Consider the following 27,630-nt stretch of genomic DNA (forward strand, 5'->3'; position numbering starts at 1 on the left):
TCATTTATAATATGGCAACAAAACACGTATCTCAGAAGGATATTGTTAAGGTTGCTCAAAGGGTTTAAAACAGTACTTGGCATATAGTAAGCTCCATATCAAAGTGTTGGTTATTATCATTATTCACATGCAATTTTTCACAAAAAGGGACTATCTAACCTTCCATCCATCTTACCATTCACTTAGACAGTTCATGGATTCCTACTATGCCTAGAGGTTGTGTTAAAGAACAGGAGGAAGGGCAGGGTGGGCACACAAAGAATTATTTTTAAAAAGTTGGTAAATGCAAATCTATAACCACTCCTGTTGAACAGAGGATGAAATTGGGGTGGCGTGGGGAAGGGTGTGCTCACTGAGGCAGCAAGGTCAGCACAGGCAACAGAATCAACCTTGTACAAGAATCCCTTCCTCTCTTCCACACCAATAAACCTCGCACATCTAGGAAACCAGGCTAGGAAACCAGGCAGGACGTAGCACTGAAGAATACCAACACAATCCCCACTCTTTGAAAATTGCAGAGGCCACAGCGTCCTTGCTAAGTATACAAATAAATGCAACTGATTTAGTTTTAAAAAGTAAAAGACCAGAAGTCATTTTCACAAGTAAATTTTAAAGATAACTAGAGTTCTAGCCTTCAAGCATAATCTTTTCTTTTCAGCTTATTTAGCGTCACAGCCCCACTTCTAAAACATTTCATTCTTCCTAATTAAATTTATCTTCTGCCTCAAGGCAATCCAGGCTTCCTTCTTAGAGCATCCAAAAATGTTCTCTTTAATATCCTGCATTCATGAAGAAAATTTTAATCTAATGCATCAAGTCACTAGATGATAGAGAAATAAAATGTACCAATTATACCTCACAAATTGAACATAACATCTTACAACAGCATAAAACACAAAACTGCTTTCTGAGTCAATGATTTCAATATTTGGCATCTGCAGATTGAGAATTAACACAATTAAACTGTTAAACCTCCTCTTCCAGTCGCCATGAGGAAGAATGAAATGACAGCACTAGCGGTCTCCAAGTGGGTCTTTACCTGAGGGGTGCAGCTGCTCACAGGCCGGATTTCGTTGGTGAGAGGAGCCATGGAAACAAGTAGTGTATAATTTTTGTTTAGAACTCTGCTGCAAGTTGCAGGGTCCAAACCAAGAAGGCTTTCACAGCGTAAGAGATCCAGAGGAAAACCTGCATTATGATCAACCATACACATAGAATGAAAGACTGACAATGTGAAATAAAAATATCTAAGATGAAATACTGATAACTGCCTTGAGATTAAAAATGTTTTTATAAGGTAAAAGATCTCTATTAAAAAGTGTCAAATTTCCTAGGAAACCACTAACACAGTTTAAGATTTAAAGCTAAAAGTTTTTACTCTCTGGTCTAAAAAGATAACTGTCTCCTGGTGCTTCTCCAGGCTACATTTGCCTTTAAGAATGTTTGCTTTACCCACTTCCTCTCCCTCCCCAGCCACGACAAAGGCAGCAGCATATTATGAAAGCCGAGGTGGCACGGGAAAGCTGTGTCCTTCCCTCCCCCAATTTCCAATCTCTACAGAGAACTTCACAGCCAGGTTCTGAATTTACCACAGGGGCAAGAATTCCTCATGCAGAAATATGTGCCCTAGACTGGGGGTCCATAAAGCATGAACTCACTCAGCATGCAACAGACTTTAAGTGTTCCCATTCTTAATCCTTTTGGAAAATATCAACCCTATTATTCTCTACAAAGAGATACTTGAAACTTCAGAATATCAAGTGAGCCCCTCTCCCCCTTTAAGCTAGAATGAATCTAAAGGGGCCAGCCCGGCGGCATAGTGGTTAAGTCCGCACGCTCCGCTTCAGCGGCCCGGGGCTCGCAGGTTCAGATCACAGGCACGAACCTACACACCACTCATCAAGCCATGCTGTGGCAGCGTCCCAGATACAAAAAAATAAAGGAACATTGGCACAGATGTTAGCTCAGGGCCAATCTTCCTCACCAAAAAAAAAAAAAAAAAAAAAAAAAAAGAATCTAAAAAAATATATGGCCTGCTGAAAGGGCCTAGAAGCATGGAGCACAACTGGTGCCAGGATCTTGGTCTTTAATACTATTCACTAGTAAAAGAAACCAAGCTCCTAAGAGAAAAGACTGATTCCAGGGCTGGAGCGTAAGTTTAAGATAATATGAGACAAAATGAGATAAGATGAGATTAGTTAAGATGAGATAGTTTTGACAGAAAATAAGGAATTACTCCCCCCAAAAAATGTTTTTAAAAAGATGGAGGTGTTCCAACAACATTTTTCACAGAAATAGAACAAAGAATCCTAAAATTTATATGGAACAACAGAAGACCCCGAAAAGCTAAAGGAATCCTGAGAAAAAACAACAAAGCTGGATGTATCACACTCCCTGATTTCAAAATATACTACAAAGCTATAGTAACCAAAACAGCATGGTACTGGCACAAAAACAGACACACAGATCAATGGAATAGAATCGAAAGCCCAGAAATAAACCCACACATCTATGGACAGCTAATCTTTGACGAAGGAGCCAAGAACATACAATGGAGAAAAGAAAGTCTCTTCAACAAATGGTGTTGGGAAAACTGGATAGCCGCATGTAAAAAAATGAAAGTAGACCCTTACCTTACACCATACACAAAAATTAACTCCAAATGGATTAAAGACTTGAATGTAAGACCTGAAACTATGAAACTTCCAGAAGAAAACATAGGCAGTACGCTCTTCGACATCAGTCTTAGCAACATATTTTCAAGCACCATGTCTGACCAGGCAAGAGAAACAACAGAAAAAATAAACAAATGGGACTACATCAAACTAAAAAGCTTCTGCACAGCAAAGGAAACCATCAACAAAACAAAAAGACAACCTAACAATTGGGAGAAGATATTTTCAAACCATACATCTAATAAGGGGTTAATCTCCAAAATATATAAAGAACTCATGCATCTCAACAACAAAAAAACTAACAACCCAATTAAAAAATGGGCAAAAGACCTGAACAGACATTTCTCCAAAGAAGATATACAAATGGCCAATAGACACATGAAAAGATGTTCAAAATCATTAACTATCAGGGAAATGCAAATCAAAACTACAATGAGATATCACCTCACGCCTGTCAGAATGGCTATAATTAACAAGACAGGAAACAACACGTGTTGGAGAGGATGTGGAGAGAAGGGAACTCTCATACACTGCTGGTGGGAGTGCAAACTGGTGCAGCCGCTATGGAAAACAGTATGGAGATTCCTCAAAAAATCAAGGATAGAACTACCATATGATCCAGCTATTCCACTGCTGGGTATTTATCCAAAGAACTTGAAAACACCAAGGCATAAAGACACACGCATCCCTGTGTTCACTGCAGCGTTATTCACAATAGCCAAGACTTGGAAGCAACCTAAGTGCCCATCAAGGGACGAATGGATAAAGAAGATGTGGTATATATACCCAATGGAATACTACTCAGCCATAAGAAACAATGAAATCCAGCCATTTGTGACAACATGGATGGACACTGAGGGTATAATGCAAAGTGAAATAAGTCAGAGGGAGAAGGTCAAATACCGTATGATTTCCTTCATTAAGTAGTAGATAATAACAACAATAAACAAACACATAGAGACAAAAAAAAAAAAGATGGAGGCATGGGACAAGGGGAGAGGAACCCATTGGCAAAATCTGAGACAAGTGTAGCACAAAAATAATTAAGAGACAGTAATGACTAATTACAAACCACTGAGAAAAAAGGAATTCATAAATCCACACTGATAATATGAGAATGCCTAGTCCCAACTGTTAAATGAGGAAGAAGTGCTGGAGTTAGAAAAAAACTGATCAATTTGCAACCATCAGAGTAAAGAATGGTTCAGGCAAGAATCATCAATGGACACTAAATCTAGGAGAAAGCATTGATGAGGAGTAGGATATCTGCTTGCTCTTCAAGTGTCTCCTCACAGACTCTTATTAGTTGTGGGGGGGGAAATAGTTAACTATACAATGGAGAATCCAGAAAACACATTAACCGGGTGATCAAAATTAACATCACAAGAAGAGAAGCTTAACCAAAGTTTAGTTAGCAAGCATTTTGTTCTGCTTGGTCAGTGGGGACAAGCAGTTCAGCTAACTGCTTATGAGGCAAAGGGAATTGGGAAGGTCTGTGTCTGGCCTCTCAGAGGTAAACAAGGGGCACACCGTGAATCCTTAAGTTACATGGGGAAAGGGTGGGTCCTTGCAGTGAGCCCTTTTCTGAAACACAAGAGTGTGAGATTTCTTAACCTCCAGGTAAAACTCAACATTGTCAATGGCAGGTAGAGAAAATATTTAATGAATACTAGGATAAGGACGGAAGGAACTCAAAAGGGTTGACGGTGGGTGATTAGAACAAGATTTTTACAACTGTGATTGCTTTTCTACAAACGTGGTTTGATTTCTAAACATTTCCACAGTACTAGACTGCCAAATTACAAACAGCGGCTTTTATGTCTGACTTGTACAGATCCTAGTGGAAAGATGTCTTTTTAAAGACAAAAAAATCTGAAAAAAAATCCCACTTACAAAACAAAAAAAATTAGACCACGCATTGCTTTTATTTTTTAAGCAGTGCTGCATGCTATCTGAAACCAAGAGATTACTAAGAAACTAGTCCTTCTCACATATATCAGAGTTTGCATCCATAACAGTATCACAGGGCTTCTGCTTTACAGCGAATACCAAGGACAACATGATACTGTCAAACTACAAATTATTAGTGACATAAAAAGATTCTTTCTACTCAAAAAAGATGCTTAAGGGCCGGCCCCGTGGCTTAGTGGTTAGGTGCGTGCACTCCGCTGCTGGCGGCCTCAGTTCGGATCCCGGGCGCGCACCGACGCACCGCTTCTCCGGCCACGCTGAGGCCACGTTCCACATACAGCAACTAGAAGGATGTGCAGCTATGACATACAACTATCTACTGAGGCTTTGGGGGAAAATAAATAAATAAAACTATATATAAAAAAAAAAAAGGATGCTTAAAACACTAATACTACAAAATTTCTTTTTAAAAACGAGAAAGATTAAGTTATCACATCCAGCACCTACAGAAAGCAACCTTTCTTGACATGGAGAGTATAAGCCCTAATGCCCTAAGTGATTCTTTGTATGGAATGAATGAATGCCTTCTTTTTTATGCATCTAGAATGGTACTAGCTATGCACTATTATTAGAAAAACTGAAAAATAGTCACTTAAATCATTTTCTGTGTTCTGTGGTTCCAATGAGGAGCCCCAGTCAAGGAAGGCTGGTTAAAAGAATGAAATGTCATAAATAATCGCAGATCTGGTCTTATGGGGAGGAAGGAGTTGATCACAATTTAACTCTGGAGCCACATCATTTATTCTAAGCAATTAAAGATCCAACTGGTGCCAGAAACAGCCAACTATTAAACCTACCTTAAAGGTTAGAATTATATTTAACTACTTTCATACAGAATAGGTTTAGGTTTAGCATTTAACTTACTTGATGGTACACAGACTATTCATGGTAAAAACAAAGTTCAGTCCAGACTACTAAGCAACAGATAATTTATGAATAAATCAATAAAAAGCTCAGTGTTCAAGAGAAGATAATATAAGGGACAGAGCAAAGGAAAAAATTCAAGAGACAGATTCAAGTCCCAGCTCTTCCATTTACTAATCATATGGGCTGTAATGATTAAATGGGCAGGAGATTGAACCAAGATAAGCTTTAATTTCTTTATCTTAAAATCAGTTCAACTTGGCTGGTCACTAGCACTCTCTAATAGTCTCAGATTCTGATGGGCAGGAAAGGACGATATCTTTCAAGATGGCTATAACAGAGTATTTCAAATATTCTAACCCATTATATCTCCATAAGTCACTAAAAAGTCCCAGAAATTCCAGGACTTTTACGTTCCAAGACACCCTCAAGACTGTGCCACTCACACTGTTAGATCACATGACCTAATATTTGATAGCCAAATAATGGTTACTATCACCAAATGTTTATCAGCAAGTGCTTTAGACTATCAGCATTTGGTGATTTAATATTCTCAGTTTCAACTATTTATGAATAATCTCAAAAAGAGCCCCAGCATGGAATCATTTATAATTCTGCTACAGCATAACTCGGAAGCAGACAGGCTAAAGCTGAGAAGGGAGTCTCTAGATATTGAGCATGTCTAGCCTCACCCAGCATCTCTGTCCTCACCTATGCAACAACTCTTGTGAAATGACAACTGATTCCATCCTTAATTTTTTTTGTCCTTAATGTTTTAAATTGAGCTGAAAAGAAAGCCCAATACCGGTGAAAGAAATGGAATGAAAATGGATATGACTATGAAACTGTTGGTTCCTTGGCCAGAAAATAGAACTTTTAGATGAATGAAAGAATGAGTGAAATTAAATGTTACAGTTGTGCTAAGAATTCACAAAGTCCCAAGATGCAACTCTTGTGAATGTCCAAGGACTTTAGCCAAAATGCTCTTACACTGGTGCCCAAGCCACTGTACCTTTTTAAAAACACACATTCCTGGGTGCCATTCCACAACTGAGGACCTACTGAATCAGAGATTCTGAGACCATCAGTTCAACTAAAGTTTGGGAATCCCCTGCCTATGACAAAACTGGGAGTGCACACGTGGTCAGCAGCCACATTAGAGTTCACTAATAGAACAAAATTGCTACTACTTCTTTCTTTTACTCTTTAAAAAGAGGTTCTCTATTCCCTTTCTTATTTTTTAAAGTAAAACACTTTCGTAAATATTACAGCAGCATTTGAACAGGAAGCTCCTGTTTATTATTTTTATACAATGGAATTTTTCATTCTTGAAATTTTATGCATCCTAAATTAACTGAATCTTGGCATTTGTTCACCCCTCAGAACTGATGCCTGCTCTAAATTCCATCGAGCTACTTAAACGAATTAACACTGTAACCCTTTTTGTAGGCACTAAACAGATTTCAATACTACAAATGTCAGTGGCACATGAGAGAAGAAAAAGTAAAATAAGGTTAAGACACAGTTCACAGGCAAAGAAATTCACAAAACAAGCCTCTAGTTATAAATTCAATATGCTGTCTACACAAAATATACTAAAGAAGTGATGATTAAATAAGTGAGCATGACCTGCTTAATTTCTTAGAAAGCAGTTCCACAGATCATGTCTTCAAAATCAAGTATATTTATCATACCATAATTGGGTTGGTCTGGCTGTGCAGTTTGTGCAACTAGATCTTTATTATGCCGCAGAAACAGTATTGTGTTTCTCAGAGTAAGTGCATGATCAAAATATCTCTGTGCTTCTCCTTCACCAGTGCTCTGAACCTAAACCAAGAGAAAATAAATTTTGCAGCAAATACCACTCAAATGAATACCATGCCATTCATTCTAATATACAACCGTATAGTAAAGATACTAAGACATTATTAAAAATCAGTAAATCAAAAATTTGCCCAGGCAACACTGCAACAAATATTAACCTCAATCTTGGCTGAGTTTCCATTTGATGACATCTTTGAAGGTGACAGAAATTACTACAATATATAAAACTAACAATTTTAGCAACCAAATAATGCTAAAATATCATTATATAAATTATATGTCCCATATATGATTCAAATAGGGTGCTTAAAAAACTCCAAGATCTATATATTCTGCTTCATCCAGAAAAGAACTCTAGTCAGTTGTCACCAATTATGCCTCTGATTCTCATCACCCTGTTCACAATTCTGTATCACTGGTTGCAAGGGACAATGGAGTATATGATTCAACATAGCTGAATCTATAGCTTAAATTCATTCAACAAGGATTCACTGAGTCCCTATTATGTGCTATGACCTGTCTAAGATGTAAGATAGAGTAGTGGACAAAACCCCTGCCGTCACTGGGTTTACATTTTAATGCATGCTCTTCTTACACTGAGCCTGTCACCTTTTTAATATGTAAAAACACATATATCCCAGAAACAACACAGAAAATGGAAGGACAGGTCTACAGGAGGAAATAACTAAATTATATTTGCATTAAATTAGTAAGATCAACCAATTAACTTTAGTCAAGATGAGGCTTCTTAAGAAACAGCTAAGAAACTATATTTTAAAACTAAACTTCAGATTAAAAAGCTTTCTCAAGAACAACTATGTGATATAAAAGAATATAAATGTATGAAGAGTAAAAGTGATCTTCCAATTTGCTACACTTGATAAAAGACTAATTGAGGTAAGAAAAATAAAAATCAGGAAAACAGAACCTAAAATGTGCTAGAATATAATAAAAAATTTATTGGAAAAGATGATACACAATAAGAAATGGAGTTAACAAGATGCTGCAAGTATTGAGGGAATAGTGGAAATACAAAGATAAAAGTAAAAGAGAGCAATTAATAACAAGGATTACGTCAAATACATTTCTGCACTAGCAAAGTAAAAATCCTATGAGGAAGGAGCAGGGAAAAAATGTTATTGTAAGTTTATTTTTAAGATATAAAGGGATTACAGAATCATCAAAAATTCTCTACACAGCACATTTAATATACAGAGTTCATCACTAAAGCACAAAAGGTTCCAAAGTTAGTCAAGGAACAGATCCAGCACACCAACTGTTTGCATCAAGAAGAGCAGAGGACAGAATAAAATATCCAGGGAATGAGAAACACCAGAAGCGCCACCGAGATCGAGAGCTAAGGAAAACGCGAGCTGTCCTCACGGGGAAAAAGGTGGTTAAGAGCAAATACGGCTGGAGTCTTCAAGAGGCTGAAAGGGACAGTGAGAGCGGACATAAACATGACACCCAGGAACACTGTTCCAGATCTAAAGGAACTGGAACAAAAACATCAAATAAAACTGCTTAAGAGGAGACCTTAGAGAATCATACCAAAAACATAAAAAATTTAAAGGCTATTTTAGAATAAATATGCAATTTAAAAAATTACACATAGTCTAAGATTTCTATACCCCATTTCTTTGTTATATCAAATTATGCTAAGAGTTAGAAGAGGCAGACAAATCACTTTTAAGATCACAAAATTCATTCATCTACTCAATATTTTTAAGTCTAAATGATCGCCACAGTATTAAGGTGGGGAATGACGTAGGAATGAGCAAGAATACACAAAGAAATCTACATAATCAATCACTAATGTTTTATCAAGCAAGAAAAGGTTCCGTATGCCCTGATATCCCATAATAAGCAATCGAGATTTACCTTTTCTAGTTCTATAAGAAAGCTGTCCAGAGACTCATCTGAGAGTTTGCCGACTTCAAACATCGTGACTGCGTGGCTTTTCAAGTTCTGCAATAAAGTAACGAAAACAAAAAAACCAAAATGTACCTTAGTATCTTATACAAGTCTATTATTAATAAGTTTTGCTTGTCCCTTTTTATGCTAAGCATAACATCCCATATTTACATTTTGCTTTCCAATATATTTAAACTTAAGGGTGGGTGAGGTGAGGGGCTGATTCTTCCAATTACGAAAGTAGCCCTCATTAAAAAGTTATTACGCTCCTCTAAGGAATGTAAAACAGAGGCAGTTGTGTTTTCAGGAATAAAACTAGTACTAAAAAAAGATATAAAAGTACTGAATTATTTTGTATCTAATCTTTTTTTTAAACATTTTCATATTTAAACATGAATTTGACTTACTGGTGAAAGATTTCCCATCATTAAGAAGGCAGTAAGAGTTGAGTCAAATAGGAATGCAATACGCTTTGTATATCCTGTGGACAAACTCAAGCTGCTTACACTGGCTGTGTCAGCTGAAAAAAAAACATAATTTAAAACCAAGTAAATGAAAATTATTCTTTGCTTATTTGGAATGAGAAAGTATTTCATTTCAGTTTTATTTAATAACTGGAAAGTATATAATTAAATATAAGCAATATTGTCATCATAAGAGGTCCCAGTCCTATCTCCAACATAGAAAGTTAAAGAAAAGTTTTTTTAAAGACACTCACTTTTGTAGTAAATTTTTTGACAATCAATAATAAACCAAGACTTGATAACTTTCAGATCAGTAAGACTAACCAGCCTAACCTCTCCAGAGAAGTCACCTGGCTAAGGTAACAGAGCTACCTGGGATAGGAAGGGGAGCCCATGCCGGGCTCCTTGCCTCCCTCAACATAAAGTCACGTGCAACCAGCCCCCTTGTCCACTATGCTTTGCTTCCCTTTGTGCATAGCCCATGCTATGGCCTTTCTTCACTCACCAGCTGGCAAGCTCTCATTCATTCTTGGCCTAAATATCATCTTCTCCATGAACGCTTCCCCAACCTCTCCAGGCAGTAAAGGGGCTCTTCCTCTTTGCGCCCCACAAGCACTGAAACACTTCTCACATTTTTGTGGTTTTTGTGGTTATGCTGCATTCTCTCTGCCTAGACTTAATTCTTAGAAGGAAGGGTACTATACTCTTGTCAATTTTACACCCTTAAGACCTAGCACAGTGCCCAATATACGGGTAAGTACTCAAACACTGCATATTGAATGAGTGAAATCTAAAACAAAACTATAAAAGAATGTAAGCCTAGACAGTTCACTCTGTGAGTGTATGTGCAGACACATGCCATATCTATAGACAACTCTAAAGTAAACTGAGTTACTGCTAACCTGGGTCTTCTTGACTATTTGTATCAGTGTCAGTAGCCGAAGAAGCTTCTTGCACAGGACTCCTACTTTCCCCGCCATCCCATGATAGGAGCATCTTTTGTGGATCTAAAGTACTCCTATTAATGAAGAATACATTGACTTTTTAAAAATCATATAAGTGATCTTATATAAAAATAGCCACTGAAGTCAGTACTTAAATTATGAACACTCATCTAAATCTAGTCTTATATTCAAGCCCCAAACGGGGGAGATGTAGCCCAAAAATGCTCTGCCCATATACAGTGAGGGTTCTTAACGAAGACCCATGGATAAGCTTTAGGGAACTCGAGAACCCTTTAAAATTACATGTAAAATATTGTATGTGCTTTTCCCTGGGGAAACAGTTCTCAGTTTTCATTAGATTCTAAAAAAGATTCATCACACACAAAAGATTAAAAACCACTAATATATATGGTTTACATCAGGTAACAGGTTGAACAAGTAAAATTTTTGTATGCAAAACTGAACGTTTTTTTCAAAAGGAAACTCTAGTATCTCATACTGAATAAACGAATTACTTTAATCTGTTTACAGATGGAACATTCCTCCACGATGAGTGAAGTTGATCCAAATTTATTACTTGTCCCTTCTTATGGGCAAAGCCCAATCGGCAATACATTGAAACAGCATTCTGAAAGGAATATAAAGGAAATGAGCATTTAAAATAAATTAGACATCAAAGTATTTGTAGAGATAAAAAAAACTGTCATAGACTATGCTTATAGTGATTCTCTGACACTTTTATGCCCTAACTAGAAAAAACAATTTTCAGTGGGCCTATTCTTCCTCTAAAGTCTTCGCACCTGTAGGAGAGGGAATGCTTCCGATTCCCTGCCCCAGCCCTCCCTAGACCCACCCCCAGGGAAGCAAGAGTTGCCGCTTTAACTGACCCTATTACAAGACACTGATCCGGCTGCTTCCTGCTGTGCACAGACGCCTGGGTGCTGGCTTTCACTCCGTGGGGTGGAATACCAATCCAGGGCCCTTATCTTGCCCTTTTCTATCTCTGTAAGCACCACTTTACTGTGCACACTCCCTCTGACAGCTAATAACAATCACCACTTTACTGTGCACACTCCCTCTGACAGCTAATAACAATCTCACAGCTTCTGTTTCTCAGTAACTTACCAAGACAAAAATCTACAATAAAATCCATTCAGTATTTACATTATAAGTAAAAAGTATAAAAATTATATACCTTAACCAGGGATAAGTCTATCTCAAGGACATTTGCAAGCTGGAAAATAAAATAAAAAATTATTTCACATTCTTAGAATTATCAGCATATTACACAGTTGTAACAGACAATTTAACCATAATTTAAATTATGAATATGTGAAAGATTAAATAAATTCTGAAATCAGAACCTCATTCTTTCCACATCTCTAAGATGTGCAGAGTAGTACGAATCCAGGTAGTGACCATAACAACTTAAGATTCCTTACTCTTTAATTTTTAAATTTTGTCTCATTTAAAAACAGAAAATTTCTAGATCAATCAGTAGTCTATAATCCTTTTACTATGAAGTCATATAAAAAGTTATTTAACCAAATTATAAGCTATTAACTAAAAAAAATTAATATGCATAAGCAGGACACTTAAGAATAGTGACTTAAGTATATTAATGGCCTATGATCTACCCATATATATAGATTTTGAAAACATTTTAACCATATCATTAAATAATTTTACCTACTTTACACAAACTTATTTTATAATCTTGAGGTTAAATTCTTTCATAAAATGTTGCCACACTTACCTCTGCAACATTAGTATGCTCATCTATGGAAACAAATATCTTATAGAGTAGAGTTTCAAAATAATCACCTTGCACTCGATTCATTACAAAACCTTCAAGAGGAGGAACTAAAATAAACAAAACAGATTTTTCTTAGTGATACAATTTTATAAAACTAGAAAGTATAATTCAAATATCTATTCAAAAAGAGAAATCTCTAACTTAGGGACAGAATTCAGCTTCTGGTTTATTTTATTCACTCCATAGCAAGTTTTCTAAAACTCCCTAGGGCCATATACAGCCTTGTCTACACAGAGGAATCTGATGGCAGAGCATAAATCCTACAAGGAGTAATTTAGTCACCATGGTCCTCTCAGCACTACTGAGGCAGAGGAAGTGATGGAGGACATGGACTTGATAGAAAGGCAAGGGGACCGGGGGACTTCAGAATGGAGAAGCCTTCAAAGGGTGTGGTTTTGATGCCTTGCAGGTAGCAGGGGTGACTGGTCTACAGCAGAAAAGCAAAGGACTGCGAGTTGCCATGCTATAGGAAAACCAGGTGGACAGAAAGGACTGGCTCTCTGCCTTTCTCCCATCATCCCCGCTCCATCCTGAGAAGACAGGAAATTCATCTGCGTGACCAGCAGTCACTGGTATAATTTGCTGTTTGGAGCTATCTATTCTGTATCCTCCTTAGTGCGAAGAGGCCAAGACCTTCTTTAGCACAGGAGGCAGCCCAATCACTGCTCTTCACCTGAAAGTTCATTCCTACTCACTTCATTCCATCTCTCTGATCCAGACGCTCTAAGCCAATTTCCTAGACACAGAGCTCTGCTGAGATGATCATCAAGAGGCACTACGCTTTCCTTTGCCATTCTCCCCTGTGCACATTTCCCTTGAAAATACCCCAGGAAGGAGGACTGCCTAGGCCACAGCAGGATTTGGGTATCCTTGTGTCCTCTGGCCCTAATTCCATCTAATTGCACCCAAAACCTAAATTACTCCCAACAGAGAGAAGTAAGACAAAATCCAAGTGGTCAAAACGAAGACAGTGTGAAAAACCACAATGGACATTTAGGATAGGTTATTCACTTTACAGACCTGACTCACGTCATTTTCTAATTTAGTGCCATCCATATTTCTAGTCATGCAAGTACTTTTTTTTTTTTTTTTTTTTGGTGAGGAAGATTGGCCCTGGGCTAACATCCACGCCCATCTTCCTCTGCTTTATATGGGATGCTGCCACAGCATGACTTGACAAGCGGTGCATCAGTGCGCACCCGGGATCCGAACCCACGAACCCTGGTACTCTGAAGCACAGCACGCGCACTTAACCACTGCACCACCAGGCCAGCCCCTCATGCAAGTACTTTTAAGGATCAAAGCTTCCTTTTTAGAAATCCCATATTTGACATCATTAATTCTTCTCCTACACTATCAGCCATGTGAATAATAATAGCAAACATTTACTGAATGCTTACTAAGTGCCAGAGTACTAACAGGTACTTTACATATACAATTTCATTTAATCCTCTTAACTCCCTGAGTTGTTCAACACTATACCCCTACTTTAGAGACGAAGAAATCAAGGTACTAAGAGGTTAGAAATACTACACAATTTACATCTAGGCAAAAAGAATGAGGCAACTCTACATGAAGATATACGGAATAGTCTCTAACACACATTAAGTTAAAAAAATAAAGTATGAACTAGAGTACACCATCTGTGTAAAAACAAAACCACACAAAAACGGATATACACATACAGTATACTTTTGGAAGAATACACAAGAAACTTAACAGTGGCTGCTGAGAGAGAAATTGGGTGGCTAGGGCCAGGGGTGGGAGGCAGACATTTTCATATTCTTGTAAATTTAGAATTTTATATCATTATTGCCTACTCAAAAAATGTTAATAAAAATAAATATAAAGAAAAAACACCTAGGAATAGTTAAATAAGTGATTAAAAAAAGACTCACAAGGAAGGCCTGGCCATAATCAATATTAAAAGTTACTCTAAGTCACTGTAATCACAACAATATGGTATAAGAATAAAAAGAAACCAGTAGAAAAAAAGCAAACAGTAGTCTCCCTCTCATCCGCAGTTTTGCTTTCTGCAGTTTCAGTTACCTGCTGTCAACCATGGTCCAAAAATATTAAATGAACAATTCACTATGTCATTCACCTCACTTCATCTCATCATGTAGGCCTTCTATCATCTCACATCATCATAAGAAGTGTCAGTACAGTACAATAAGATGCTCTGCGAGACCTCACTCACATAACTTTTATTACAGTATATTGTTATAATTGTTCTATTTTATTATCATCTATTGTTGTTAATCTCTTACTGTGCATAATTTACAAATTAAACTTTTTCGGAGGTATGTATGTATAGGGAAAAACACAGTATATATAAGGTTCGGGACTATGCCATTTTAGGCATCCACTGAAGGTCTTGGAACGTATCCCCCGTGGATAAGAGGGGGACTACTGTATCAGAATTAGATCCAATATAGGAGAGTTTAATGTATGACAAAAGTTAAGCTTACCTCAGGAGTAATGAGTTATTGAAAAAACAGTGCTAGCATTTATCCAAATGTTATCAGTTATCCAAATAGAAGGAAACCAAGTTAGATGCTTATTTCACATCAAATATGAAAATAAGTTCTAGACTACAGGTTTGAATATATATGACAAAAGTTTAAGCATTTTTAGATATTTATATATCCCAGAAGTATTCCATTCAAGCATAACAGAAATCTAGAAGCAATAAAGGAAAGAGTAGACATGAAATGAAGTATAAAGTTTGACGAATGAGAGAATAAATGTATTTTATTTAGCAACAGACCCTTTCATAATTATTCCCTTCAAAGTATTTTTCTCCTCCACATTTATTTGTTCCACCACCCACAATGCTTGTTTTTTGCTGAAACACATCTGAGATGCTTCCTTTGAAATCACCTACAGGTGTCTTCGGGCTGAATTTGCCAGCTTCCGTGTTATCGAATTGCTTTCCTTTCATGGGTTATCCCAATTTGGGGAACAACCAAAGGAAACATGGTGACTAGGAGGATAAATTCAGCAGTTATAATACCACTGGTCTGTCTATACCACCAAAAATTGCCAGATACTAAGTGAGGCATGGCAGAACACGACACCATAACGGAGATGCCATCCATTCAGCCCTTCTCTGGCTGCTTCTTTCAAACTTAGTGCTCGTGTGAGTCAATGCTCAAACTGTCAATCAAACTGGACTGAAAAGAACTAACCAAAGACCAATCTTCTTAGGTGCATCTCAAATGACTCAATGTCAGTTTATCAGATAAGAGTAGGGACTAGAGTAAGGCTTTCACATTTTCCAATGGTGACAGGAAACCACTACCACCTCTGTCTTCCAGAAACCACTTCCTTGTCAAAACCTTTCAAATTTTAAGACTAGTATTTTATTTGTTTTAGCAGCCACTATACAAACCAGAATTAGTATTTCATTTACTTTTTTAGCTGTCTTTCCAAGCTTAAAACAGAATTCACATCTGGACATGGATCAAAATGCATTATCAGAGAAACATAAACATGCTAACACAAATAAAGGTCAGGACACATTAGAGCAGGAAAGCCTGTCAAGATTCAACACTGATATGAGGGAGTGTTTTTGTAATAAGCCCCATCATCTCTCAATTGTTACTAGTAAGGTCATTCCCTGGAATTTTTTTTTTTTTTTTTTTTTTTTTTTTTATTTTTCCCCCAAAGCCCCAGGCGATAGCTGTAAGTCATAGTTGCACATTCTTCCAGTTGCTGTATGTGGGACGCGGCCTCAGCATGGCCGGAGAAGCAGTGCATCTGTGCGCACCCGGGATCCGAACCCGGGCAGCCTGCATCAGAGTGCATGCACTTAACCGCCAAGCCACGGGGCCGGCCCCCCTGGAATTTTTTGACACTGTCTATTTGATTATACAAATATAAAATATCTTAGTATGGTAAAAGATATCACAAACAAGAACAACAGCTAAAAGACAGGCTGGAAAATATAATTGTAACCCATAACCTAAATATAACAAGTGCTTCTACAAATTGGTAAGAAATCTAACTAGGAAAAAAAGCTCCACTCTGTGTTCAAGGATGTTAACCACATCACTACTACAGCAAAACACTGGAAATAATCTAAATAACCAGCAATAGGAGAAGAGTTTAATAAACTGACGCATCCATAAGTGTAGAAGGAAATACACAAGCGTCTTAGTATTGATTTAACTTGGGGAAGTGGGTGAAGGAGGAAGGGAGGAGATAAAGAGGAAAAAGACAGCAGTGGCGTGAAAAAATAAGACACAGATATGCTAAGTGAAAACGGAGAATATACAATTCTATGATATTATTAAATATATGTAAAAACTGTTATGCACTGAACAAGGATTAAAAGGTGATATAAATTTATAAAAACACTGATTTTAGGATTATGAGAAATTTATCTCAGATTTCTATTATTTTAATATAGTGTGTCCACCAAAACAACATAAAAATGAAAATAAGGAATTTAAGTAAAACTACCACAATGTGTTTACAAGTAATGAAAAGAAATGTTTTTCTTTGTCTAACACTGAAGATCCTAGAATGACTTGCATCTAACTTATCAGGGTGACATGCAGTGCCTAGCACCTGGCAGCCATGCAAAAAACATTGAAAAATATTAGCACATACTTACCTGCTATACAACTATCATCAGATATTGGTACATCCAGGTAAATAAATCCTTTGTTATATAAACCTAGAGAAGCAAAAGTATCTTGCTTTAGATGGAATACTAAACATTAGTAATTTAAAAAAAAGTGATTCCTGATTTTCTGTAAAGATTCTTACAACTGAATGCTATATGAAAAAAGTAAAATATAAGAATTCTATTAAAGTTTTCAAATCTGTTTCCCTCATATGTTCAGAACTACAAAATTTTTCTTATGATTCATTTGTATAAATTTCTAGTGTATGTGACTAATTATAGCCACACTGGAAAACAATGGACTAAGGTCCCATTTCAAATAATAACATGCCTTTAGGAAGTATTACTATTCTTACCTAATTGATAAATTGCTATTAATTGTTGATGGCTTAAAACAAGTTTTTATGTTGACAAAAGACCATTTCTACTAACCACTTACTATGTACTACATTGTAATCTAGTGATCCAGAGAGCTGAGGGCCTGCATCGATGATCTTATCAACAGCGCATTTCTCAGGTAAAGTGCATATCTAAGAAAATCAAAATATTTTCAATTAAGTTCTGTCCAAATTAATGAATTCATAAGTCTCCTCAAACCTACTCATGTTTAAACCAATGATTATATGTCATTGGTTGAATGAACTACATATTTTTTAATTTATCACTCTAGAATTCAAACAAAAAAGCTATGCACATAACCATCAATTAGGGTGCCAAAATATGCCACCAACAAAACTCAGAGAACAATAACTATAAATACCAATACTTGCTGATAAATCATAAGTGTTCATTAATAAACACCAATATTTACTCATCTTCTTTGAATTGGAATCTGATCCACTTGCTTCCTGAATCTCTCAAATCAGAAGTTTATTCAAACTCCATGCAATAGTATTTTCAGTGATAAGTTCACTACCTTAGGACAGTCTGACAGCTCTGTTAGGAAGTACTTATACTAAAGCAAAATTTCTAAGCCTTCCACTCATTAGATTTAATCTGTGCTCTGGAGTAAAATAAAACACAAACCAAAAAAAGTCCACACACTCACTTCCATTCCTTCAACCACACAGAGATATGACCTGGCGTCTAGGCCCCTGCATCCACCACCCCACCCATCTCCTTTAAATCAACATCTCTTCTAAAATGGATACAGCTTATATCAAATGTGGTCTGACCGCTGGGTATATCATTTCTCTTCATCTTGACACCATTGTCCTACCACGTCAGTACAGCAGTCAGCGCACTGATTAAGAGCACAGGTTCCATAGCAAACTGCCCAGGTTAAAATCCTGGGCCCTTACTACCACTAGGACTTAAGCCATTACTTCATTTCTCAGTACTAACTTTCCTCATATGTGAAATGGGGTACAAATAATACACACCTCTGGGGTTGCTATGAGAATCAAATGAGACAATATAAAACGTGCCTGGAATAGCGCCTGACACAACTAGCACACAGCACGTGCTCAGAAAGTGTTAGCCAATATTGTCGGCAGCTGCAGCATCACATCACTTTACATGAAACTTCTGTTTAATTAAAATCCCCAGATTATTGTCCATGAAGCAAGTCAAGTCTCCCTCATTACTAAAGAGTATCTTGGAAACCCACCAACATTCTAGCTTACAAAAATAATTTTAAATTTTGAATTTAAGTTTAATTTTCCTCAGAAAAACTGTTACTTTTTTAAAAAAATTATAGAACTATAATTAAAAATTATAAACACAAGATTTTTATTTTTAAAATCATTTTAACTTTTAAAGATATCTACCTTTATGTCATCTTCTGTGATATATCCCGCCTGCACCACCCACCACGCCTCGATGGCAATTTCCACCGGCTTCACTGGCAGAAGATCACGGGCTGTTTTCCTTCTAAAAAATTTCTGCAATGGTACAAACATTTGAGAATTTGCAATCAAACTAAAATTACTAATTTCTTTTTTACTGATCATATAATAAGACTGTTTCTAACAGGCTAAATATCTTTTAAATTTTCATGTTTTAAAATCTGAAGTATTCTAAATATATTGACTGGAGAAAGTCATTCTCAAATTATTTCAAAATAAATTACCTCAAAACACTAATCATTAAATGTGGATCCCAATCCAGAACCTAAAATGAAACCCAGGAGGTGAAAATGCAAATTTGGAAAATGTATACTCATTTCACCTGTGAGGTGAACCCTGGCAGTAGATGAGCAAGTAAAAAGACCAGCAGAGCAAAATTAATCCTTAAAAACCAACTAAATGTTTTATGCCTTAAATATTTTAAATTCAATAATCACTTAAGCTATAACGTAGAAAATAGAGTTGTTGTTTTTGTATTGTTTCTGTATTAAGCATATTTTATTTCATCAAAGAAATTGCAATTCATTATTCCTGCCACTTGAAAAAAAATTAATCAGACTGTGTGATAAGGATGGCAAGAAACGAGAAAAAAAGAGAAACGAGTAACTCACTTTTGATGACCTACACTGATTCATCAGATCAATGTACTGGTTTCTTCCTATGCCAAGAAGCCTTAGACCTGAAAGAAAGAGCCTTTCCTTTAAAAACATTTAATACATTGTAATGTCAGTACACTTACAAGTCTTTCAGGAAAAAACCCTTGGCTTTTGTTCATCTTTTGATTACTGGTTTGCAATCGATATCAAATTAAAAGGAATTCTTCAGACAAAATATAGAAGAAAACAAAACTGGGAGAGATGAATTCAAGCTGACAACTTTCGACAATGCTAAATGAGGATATCTTAAAAAGGCAGAAGTCCTTCCAATTTCAGGAAGTCAAAGTGCACCTCTCAGCGAAAGTTTCTTCTTACACAACAGAACTGTGTCACGTTTTAAATATATGCTTCATGAAAATAAGCATAATAAAACGCCAGCAAATCACTTTAGTAACAACTGTGTATCATGCTGCAAAAATACTGTACACAAGTTTTCTTCCCTCATTTAGTACACAACACAGCCCAAGCATCAGAAAGTACTTCCTTCTCTGGAATATATAGACTAGTCCCAGTTTTCTGATTCTACCACTCCAAAATATTCCTCTTAGACAGTTAGACTAAATCTCACACTTGACTTGTATCACCTGATAAAATTCCCATCAATAATATTGCTTGCTGTTCTCATCTTTCAAGTGTTTCAGGTTAAAAACACACGTTACAACACTGACACAATAGCATGCATGCACAAAGAACACTCTAAATGTCACCTCCGTCAGCATAATTAAATACTTACAGTCAGCAGCAGTAAAATTGGGCAATGAATCATAACTTTTCTCACTGTTCATAATGTCCTTTTAAAAAGAAAAAAATTAAAAATTTTGAATGCAAAATGTTCTTAGATAAAAACATGTATATAAATATACACTACTACAGCCAAACAGAATAACAATAATTATTACATGAAGCACTGAGATCAGAATTTGGCAACCTAAAGCATGCAGGCCACATTGTGGCACTTACTACATGGTCTCAACCTAGTAACTGAAGATCAGACTTTCAGGTCTGGGTTTCTCATAGCACTCTATGAATCCCAGACAGTTTCCCTGTAACCTCTCCCCTGTGGAAGCTATTCAAGGAATACCTCTATCAGAGCTCAGGGTTCCAGCCTCTCCACACTTCACATCTGATCCTAGACTCTTACCTTGAGGAAAGGCTAAATAATGTGTCACAGCCACATCAACACGCATCTAAGACACGCACTACCAACAAAGATTTTAACCACTTAGTCATCTGTGATCCTAGGAGTCCCAATCAGTAGCAGAGTTAAACTCAGTATCCAGTTTCTTCCACCCCCAACTGTTCCTCCAATAATAGACCAACTGTTTACTGTGGAGATAAGACCCATTTTGAACACATAAACTATACCCAATGGTGTAAGAAAAGAAACCAGAGAGCCCCAAACACAGGGATGTAACTGAAAGCCGGTAAATGGGACAAAACCTCCCTCTGCTATTGCCCCTAAATCTGTGGACCACAGCAGAAATTTAATCATGGAGACAGCAACAACTATTCTACTTTCTGATTAGCGGCCACCTTCATTATGCTACTCTGGTTCTAGGGAAAGAGACTGACAGAAACCTGGGCTGTCAGGCCTCGAGCTTTACTTTGTATTTCCTCCAAAACAGGGACATAGGAGACAGAGGACTGTAAACGTGCCCATGAAGAAGGGGCTTAAGGAGATAAGCCAAGAGAGCTCTTGTAAGGGCAGCCACATCACAAAGGGAGCTAAACTCACTGTTACTACAGGCTCCCAGCTCTTCAGCTCTAGGCTCCTCTCTGCTCTTAAAGTGGCTATTGAGCCCCAATCAGTAGCACTCACATATAATTAAGTAGCCAATGAATACTAGAAAAACCCTGCCAATCTTTACATAAAGTTCACTTAAAAATAGTATATAACTGGTATTTAAAGTTATTCAACAGAGGCCTAACGACTGCCTTTGGAAAAAGGCTAACATGTACAAGTTAACAATTACAGAAAGATGAGCAGCCAGGGCTACTAAAACATTTCTCCTTTTCTGACACAGGTATTATATACTGCTGGGTCTATATCATCATTTATTCTTTCTACAGTTAGTGAATAGCTAAATATATTAAGTTTCTCTGAGATTGCTGTTCAATTCTGTCACCCACATTTTCAACCTTAATCATGTAGTAAAAGCAATAGATTTTATACAAACTCTAACATAAATGACGGATTAATGCTACAATAGCACAAAAGTGTCAACAACTCCTTCAAGAATAAAAATACCTTCCACTCTGAAAACACTGATAATGACAACTACTTGTACAAGTGTGGCTAAAATCGTTAACTTGTAACCAACAGTCGCTTTTACGCTGTAAACTCAGAAACAGCGTCCACTGTGGCTGACAGCTGCAGAGCTGGTCATCATCTGCAAAGCGTCCTTGACATGTGGTCCCATCCCATCCTAATGGTTCACATACACTGTAAACTCACCTCCATAATCCCACTATAGTATGAAAATGGTGTTATCCTCAGGCCCTTTACCATAATATCCGATAAGTGGTAAGGGTACAGCATGAGATGATCTCGACTGTACTTGAGTAGTTCCTCATAGTATTTGCGTTCATCTTTCTTGACATGTTTAACTGGGGGAAAGAGGGAAATTCTCCAGTTTTTTTCAGGTATCTTATACTTACATATAATTGTAAATGCAATGAGAAATACTTTATTAAACCAATATTAATTAAAAAGAAAAGTATATAAGTTGAAAGATAACGAATAAAATAATTGAAGTTGGAACACAGAAACAATTATACTATAAGAAATAGACTTCAGAGAATATATGTAAAATGTATAATAGGATAGCTAAGTAGAGAAACAATTCTTACCAAATCAAAAAGCAAAGAAAGCAAGCATGGAATGTCTTCCAAAAAGGAACAAAACATAAGCTATAATTCATCCAGTCCCTTACTATGTTACTTTACAAGAGAGCCAACCTGAATGGTAGTTTTCTACGAAATCAAGTCTATTTTTAAAAATTACTTGCTGGTTTTTGTGTTTTAAATGTAAAAAGACCTCTGACTTTCACGGAATACATTTAAATAGAAAACTAATCTCTGAAATATTATGCTTAAAAGTAATACATGGGAGGAAAGACTAGCAGGAGAACGGAACAGACTAATCAAAGGAATCTGACAAATAAAAAGCAAACATTAAAAAAAGGAGTTAAGGGGCCGGCCTGGTGGCATAGTGGTTAAGTTCACGCACTCTGCTTTGGCAGCCCGGGGTTCGCAGGTTCAGATCCCGGGTGGGGACCTACACACCACTTATTAAGCCATGCTGTGGCAGATGTCCCACATATAAAGTAGAGGAAAATGGGCACGGATGTTAGCCCAGGGCCAATTTTCCTCAGCAAAAAGAGGAGGATTGGCAACAGATGATAGCTCAGGGCTAATCTGACTCACAATAAAAAAAAAAATGGGGGGCAGGGGGTAGTTTAAAAAAACATAGAACCAACTATGTTTAAAATCTGTTCCAATTATTACAGAAAGAATTTTCATTCAAGTTATATTATTTGGAAAATTTATGGAGACAAGTCAAAAATTATTAAGAACTAATGCACTTCTTTTCTGGTATATTTTCTGGCCCACAGTTAAAAAGAGGACATCGGAATCAAGATTAATATTCTACAAGTAAAACGAATCTATAAACAATACTCTAAAAAATAATTTTCATCAGAATTAGAAAGAAAAATCTACTTGCTAACGCAAATTGTTGTTAGGTAGGATGGGTTAGTGTACAGTTTCTTAAAGTCTGTACATGGAATAACTTCAGTACTACAAAATACGTATTGAGAAGATAGATTTACGAAAATGGTAATTCAGCAACAGTCATCTCCACCTCAATGTAAAAAGGTCTCTACTTACCTAAGTTATTTCTGTACCGTAACTGATTGCGGATACTGTACAGGACAACCTGCTTTTCATACTCCCTCTGTGAATTTCCAAGACTCTAAAAAAAATTTTTCAAATAGATTTACAATAGCTTCTAAAGTATTTTTCCCCATAAAATTTCAAAACCATACCGCCTAATTTTATCCTGGAATCTCTAATTTCCAGAACTGAATAAAGAAGATTTTCCTGAATTTTATTACACTAACTTTCCTTCTATAATATTAGAGCAAAAATTCAGTGTGTTTATATTCAATCTGCCTTTCTAAAAGGATTTATTGAGATTATCTAAAGGATTTAACACCAAATAAAAGAGTAGTTTGAGGGCATAACTTCACTTAAGTTAACAAAAAACTAAGTTCTACTTATAAAGGTTTCCTTCCTGACTGTCCCCAATTTGTGTGTGTCGGATGGATGGATTGTTTCTTGTATTAAATTTAAGAAGGGCAACTAAAGACAGACCCCTGTCTGATAATTATTTATAGCTAAGGGCTCCAATTATTAAAAATTAAGATTTCAGGGGCCAGCCCGGTGGCACAGTGGTCAAGCTCTCGCACTCCGCTTTGGCAGCCTGGGGTTTTCGGGTTCAGATCCTGGGCACAGACCTACACACCGCTCATCAAGCCAGGCTGTGGTGGTGTCCCACATACAAAGTGGAGGAAGATGGGCACAGATGTTAGTCAGGGCCAATCCTCCTCACCAAAACAAAACAAAAAAAAAAAATGAAGATTTCTGGAGAATGCACACTTCAAATGTACCTCTAAGTGATAAGATTACTTCTTAAAAACATCATCTCTTTATGACTTCATTAGAAAACATTTAGATAACTTTAGCATTCCGAAATAGTTTTTAATGGGCAGAACACTTTCTAGCTGCTCATTTAGCGTTTTAATTTCAAAGCTGGTTTCTCAGGAAAGCAAAGAGTAAGTGTGCCTGATTATATTCAACATTATATTTAATGTGTGCCCAGAAACTTAATTTAATATGTGACTGCTATCCTCCTTCTAATTACTAGCTGTGATCTTTCCAACATGCTATAAAATAAAATCAGAATCTAAGGAGACTAATGATAGAAAGATCAGAGGATTCAGTTATTATACTTCTTAGCGGTTTTGAAAGTCAAGATAAATATCCATACATACACTTTCACTGAAGGCAATCTTCATAAGACAGATGAAACTCACATCTAAATAAACTGGCCTGTAAATGGAACCCCAGTGAGCAGGATTTTAAGAAAAAAGGGACATGATGCGAGAAAACTAAAAATCTTTCTTCTTGCATCTAGATTAGTAAGTTTAAAGCATAGGTTTAAACCATAACTCACACTACTGCCGCAATGTATGTGCTTATATTATTTTCATCCATTCTAACATTACACGTAACTAGGAGTAAAGCTCACTGTAGAGAAACTAGTCTACCATCCTCAATGGCACCAAAGCCAGGGGCAGTATTAAAGATATTTACAGGATTCAACATACTAGGCTCTCTGTAAAACTTTTAAAGGGCTTCCTCCAGCTAATGCCAAATAAAAGTGTCTTTCTCAAGGAACACAGAACACATACACAAACTAAGACACTCGCACAGTAAACAATTTGCTAAAATCTTAGCAACTTCCAAATTTGAGGATTTGCTCTTCTGTTTCAAAATAAGTTCCTTAATTTATCGTAACTTACAACCATTTTCTCCCTTTCAAACTCCATTCCTGGTAACTCCAGGATAAAAAGTGTAAATCAAGGGCCGGCCCAGTGGTGTAGCAGTCAAGTTCGGACGCTCCGCTTTGGCAGCCTGGGGTTCGCGGGTTCGGATCCAGGGCGCAGACCTATGCACTGCTTGTCAAACCATGCTGTGGCGGTGTCCCATATAAAGTAGAGGAAGATGGGCACGGATGTTAGCCCAGGGCCAATCTTCCTCAGCAAAAAGAGGAGGATTGGCAACAGATGTTAGCTCAGGGCTAATCTTCCTCACACAAAAAAAAGTGTAAATCAAGCCACTCACACAAAATGTAAAGGTCTGTTATTTGTGAGCTAATTAGAGAACACAGTATCTGTTAAACATCTAAGTCTTTGCAATAGGCATTAAGTAATGACTGGTCCTGCTCAATACACACGTGTGCACACAAATAACTGAAAACTATATTAAAAGTTGATTTTCTGCTTCACTACCCACATACATCAACTATAACTGCTTTGTTCACAAAGATCTTTGCCTTCTCTCCCACTTCCACCCCAATTTCCCACCATTCACATTTTAACACACTTGCCACTACAGAAGGCAACTAAAGAAAGGTCATTTTACTCTGAGACAGTGCTGACCCTGCAGAAATACTGACCAGGTCTGACAAATGAAGTTGGGCTGCATATAAAAGGAACTCTAAGAGACAAAGGAGCCACATAGGTACTGGCCGTAAAATACCAATTACGCATCAGATTATGCTACAAGCATCAAGAATTTTTTCTAAAGCTTTTGCTCCTACAAATGCCAATCTCAATATGCACCCCCTTCCTCCAAAAAAACAAACACCGAATTTTTTTTTAATTGACCCTTCTTGGATTATATACAACCTCATCATAAGATTTCCATTAAAATAAAATAACTATGAACTGTTTTTGAACAATGAATACAAGATACTGGTAAACTACAGAAAAATCCTGAAATAATGGCCCTCTCCACAACTTTTTAATGTATTTTTTTAAATCTAGTATAGCCCACATCACATAAAAATATTTCATCTCATCCATAAAAAACTATTGGCTTGAAATCCGTTTTTTCTTTTTTTTAACTAAATCACTTCCCCCAGCTTTCAGAACTGGGAAGTATGAGTCATTTCCAAATTGAACTCATCAAAACTTAGTGGAAATTCTATCACAGTACTTAGTATCTATAACGCCAAAAACAAATTCTTTTCCTACACAGAATATTCTCCACTCTTAAACTGACTGAGCTTTAGCTCCTGGAAAAAAATCTCAGACGGATACCATCACTCGTTCACTTCAAACATATTTACTAAAAGTCAGCTAGGAGATAGGTGCTCAAAATAAAAAAGCAAAAAGTAATGGAACCGGGGCCGGCCCTGTGGCTTGGTGGTTAAGTGCGCGCGCTGCAATGCTGGTGGCCCGGGTTCGGATCCCGGGTGCGCATCGAGGCACCACTTCTCCCTCCATCCTGAGGCCGAGTCCCACATACAGCAACTAGAAGGATGTGCAGCTATGACATACAACTATCTACTGGGGCTTTGGGGGGAAAAAATAAAAAAATAAAAAAAAAATAAAAAAAATAAAAAAGTAATGGAACCAGAAAATGCACATAGTGCCATAAGTGAGAAATATGGGGCTGTGGCAACACATCTGAGGGTCAATGGATCCAGACTTAGAAGGTCAGGGAAACCTTCCCGGAAGAGTTCATACCTGCGATTCAAAAAGAAGCTACAAGTAATCTATAGAAGACAGGCAGCAAGAGAATTTGGGGTTTGCATTTGAGAAACCTGACCCCAGTGTAGTGTGAAGAATGGATGGGATAGTCCTGTTCTGAGGGCAAGAGACCAGATAAAAAGCTGATGTAGTTAATAATCCAAGGTGGAGCTTGACCTAGGGAAACAGTGGCAAGGCCAGAGAAAGTCCATGGAAGCAACTCGCAAAGACGGGTTTTGCAACACCTACAAGTGGAAGCGTATCCTAAGGTAAAACAGCTATCCCTTTAAGTAATCTTAGAAAAAAATTTTAAATTTAATGTCACGTTTGTACCTAATTATAACACTGTTCTGTGATTATTTTTAATAGTCATGACTAAGGTTTAGAAATGTTTTTGCCAATACTAATTAAGATCAATTATTCATATTGGACATAATCCAATCATCCATCTTTCTTCCATTACGCTACATTTATTTTTGTGAAAGGAAGAGTAGAGAAAAAATGGAAACAAAGAAAAGGAGTCAGTTCTCCCTATTGTCTTTGGATATGCCACAAAACCCTAAAGAACAAAAGTGTCCACCAAAGCCCTCCCTCAAGCTTAATATGAGCAACTTCCTCCTTCAGGTTTAGAGCCTTGTTATTCCAGGTCAAGACAAACGCCACATGGGCAGCCACTGACAACCAAGAATTCTCAGTCCCCTAA

General features: G+C 37.0%; 1 protein-coding gene across 2 annotated transcripts in view; it reads right to left on the reverse strand.

The window, feature by feature from the left end:
• Positions 1 to 27,630, reverse strand: part of FAM91A1 (family with sequence similarity 91 member A1) — a 45,295-nt gene that overhangs the window by 16,091 nt on the left and 1,574 nt on the right. For both annotated transcript variants that reach the window (XM_087447477.1, XM_004431087.3), the window contains exons 2-16: positions 23,497 to 23,581; positions 22,064 to 22,215; positions 20,342 to 20,399; positions 19,564 to 19,631; positions 18,875 to 18,988; positions 17,545 to 17,635; positions 17,094 to 17,156; positions 12,413 to 12,519; positions 11,852 to 11,890; positions 11,172 to 11,284; positions 10,615 to 10,730; positions 9,656 to 9,768; positions 9,216 to 9,302; positions 7,205 to 7,337; positions 1,040 to 1,188 (exon numbers count right to left, since the gene is read on the reverse strand). In XM_087447477.1, the coding sequence (XP_087303603.1) occupies positions 1,040 to 1,188; positions 7,205 to 7,337; positions 9,216 to 9,302; positions 9,656 to 9,768; positions 10,615 to 10,730; positions 11,172 to 11,284; positions 11,852 to 11,890; positions 12,413 to 12,519; positions 17,094 to 17,156; positions 17,545 to 17,635; positions 18,875 to 18,988; positions 19,564 to 19,631; positions 20,342 to 20,399; positions 22,064 to 22,215; positions 23,497 to 23,581 (1,488 nt within the window). The remainder of the gene's footprint in view (positions 1 to 1,039; positions 1,189 to 7,204; positions 7,338 to 9,215; positions 9,303 to 9,655; positions 9,769 to 10,614; positions 10,731 to 11,171; positions 11,285 to 11,851; positions 11,891 to 12,412; positions 12,520 to 17,093; positions 17,157 to 17,544; positions 17,636 to 18,874; positions 18,989 to 19,563; positions 19,632 to 20,341; positions 20,400 to 22,063; positions 22,216 to 23,496; positions 23,582 to 27,630) is intronic.

This window comes from Ceratotherium simum, chromosome 23 (assembly GCF_057802395.1).
Source record: "Ceratotherium simum simum isolate JZ-2026a chromosome 23, ASM5780239v1, whole genome shotgun sequence".
Lineage (NCBI taxonomy): Eukaryota > Metazoa > Chordata > Mammalia > Perissodactyla > Rhinocerotidae > Ceratotherium > Ceratotherium simum.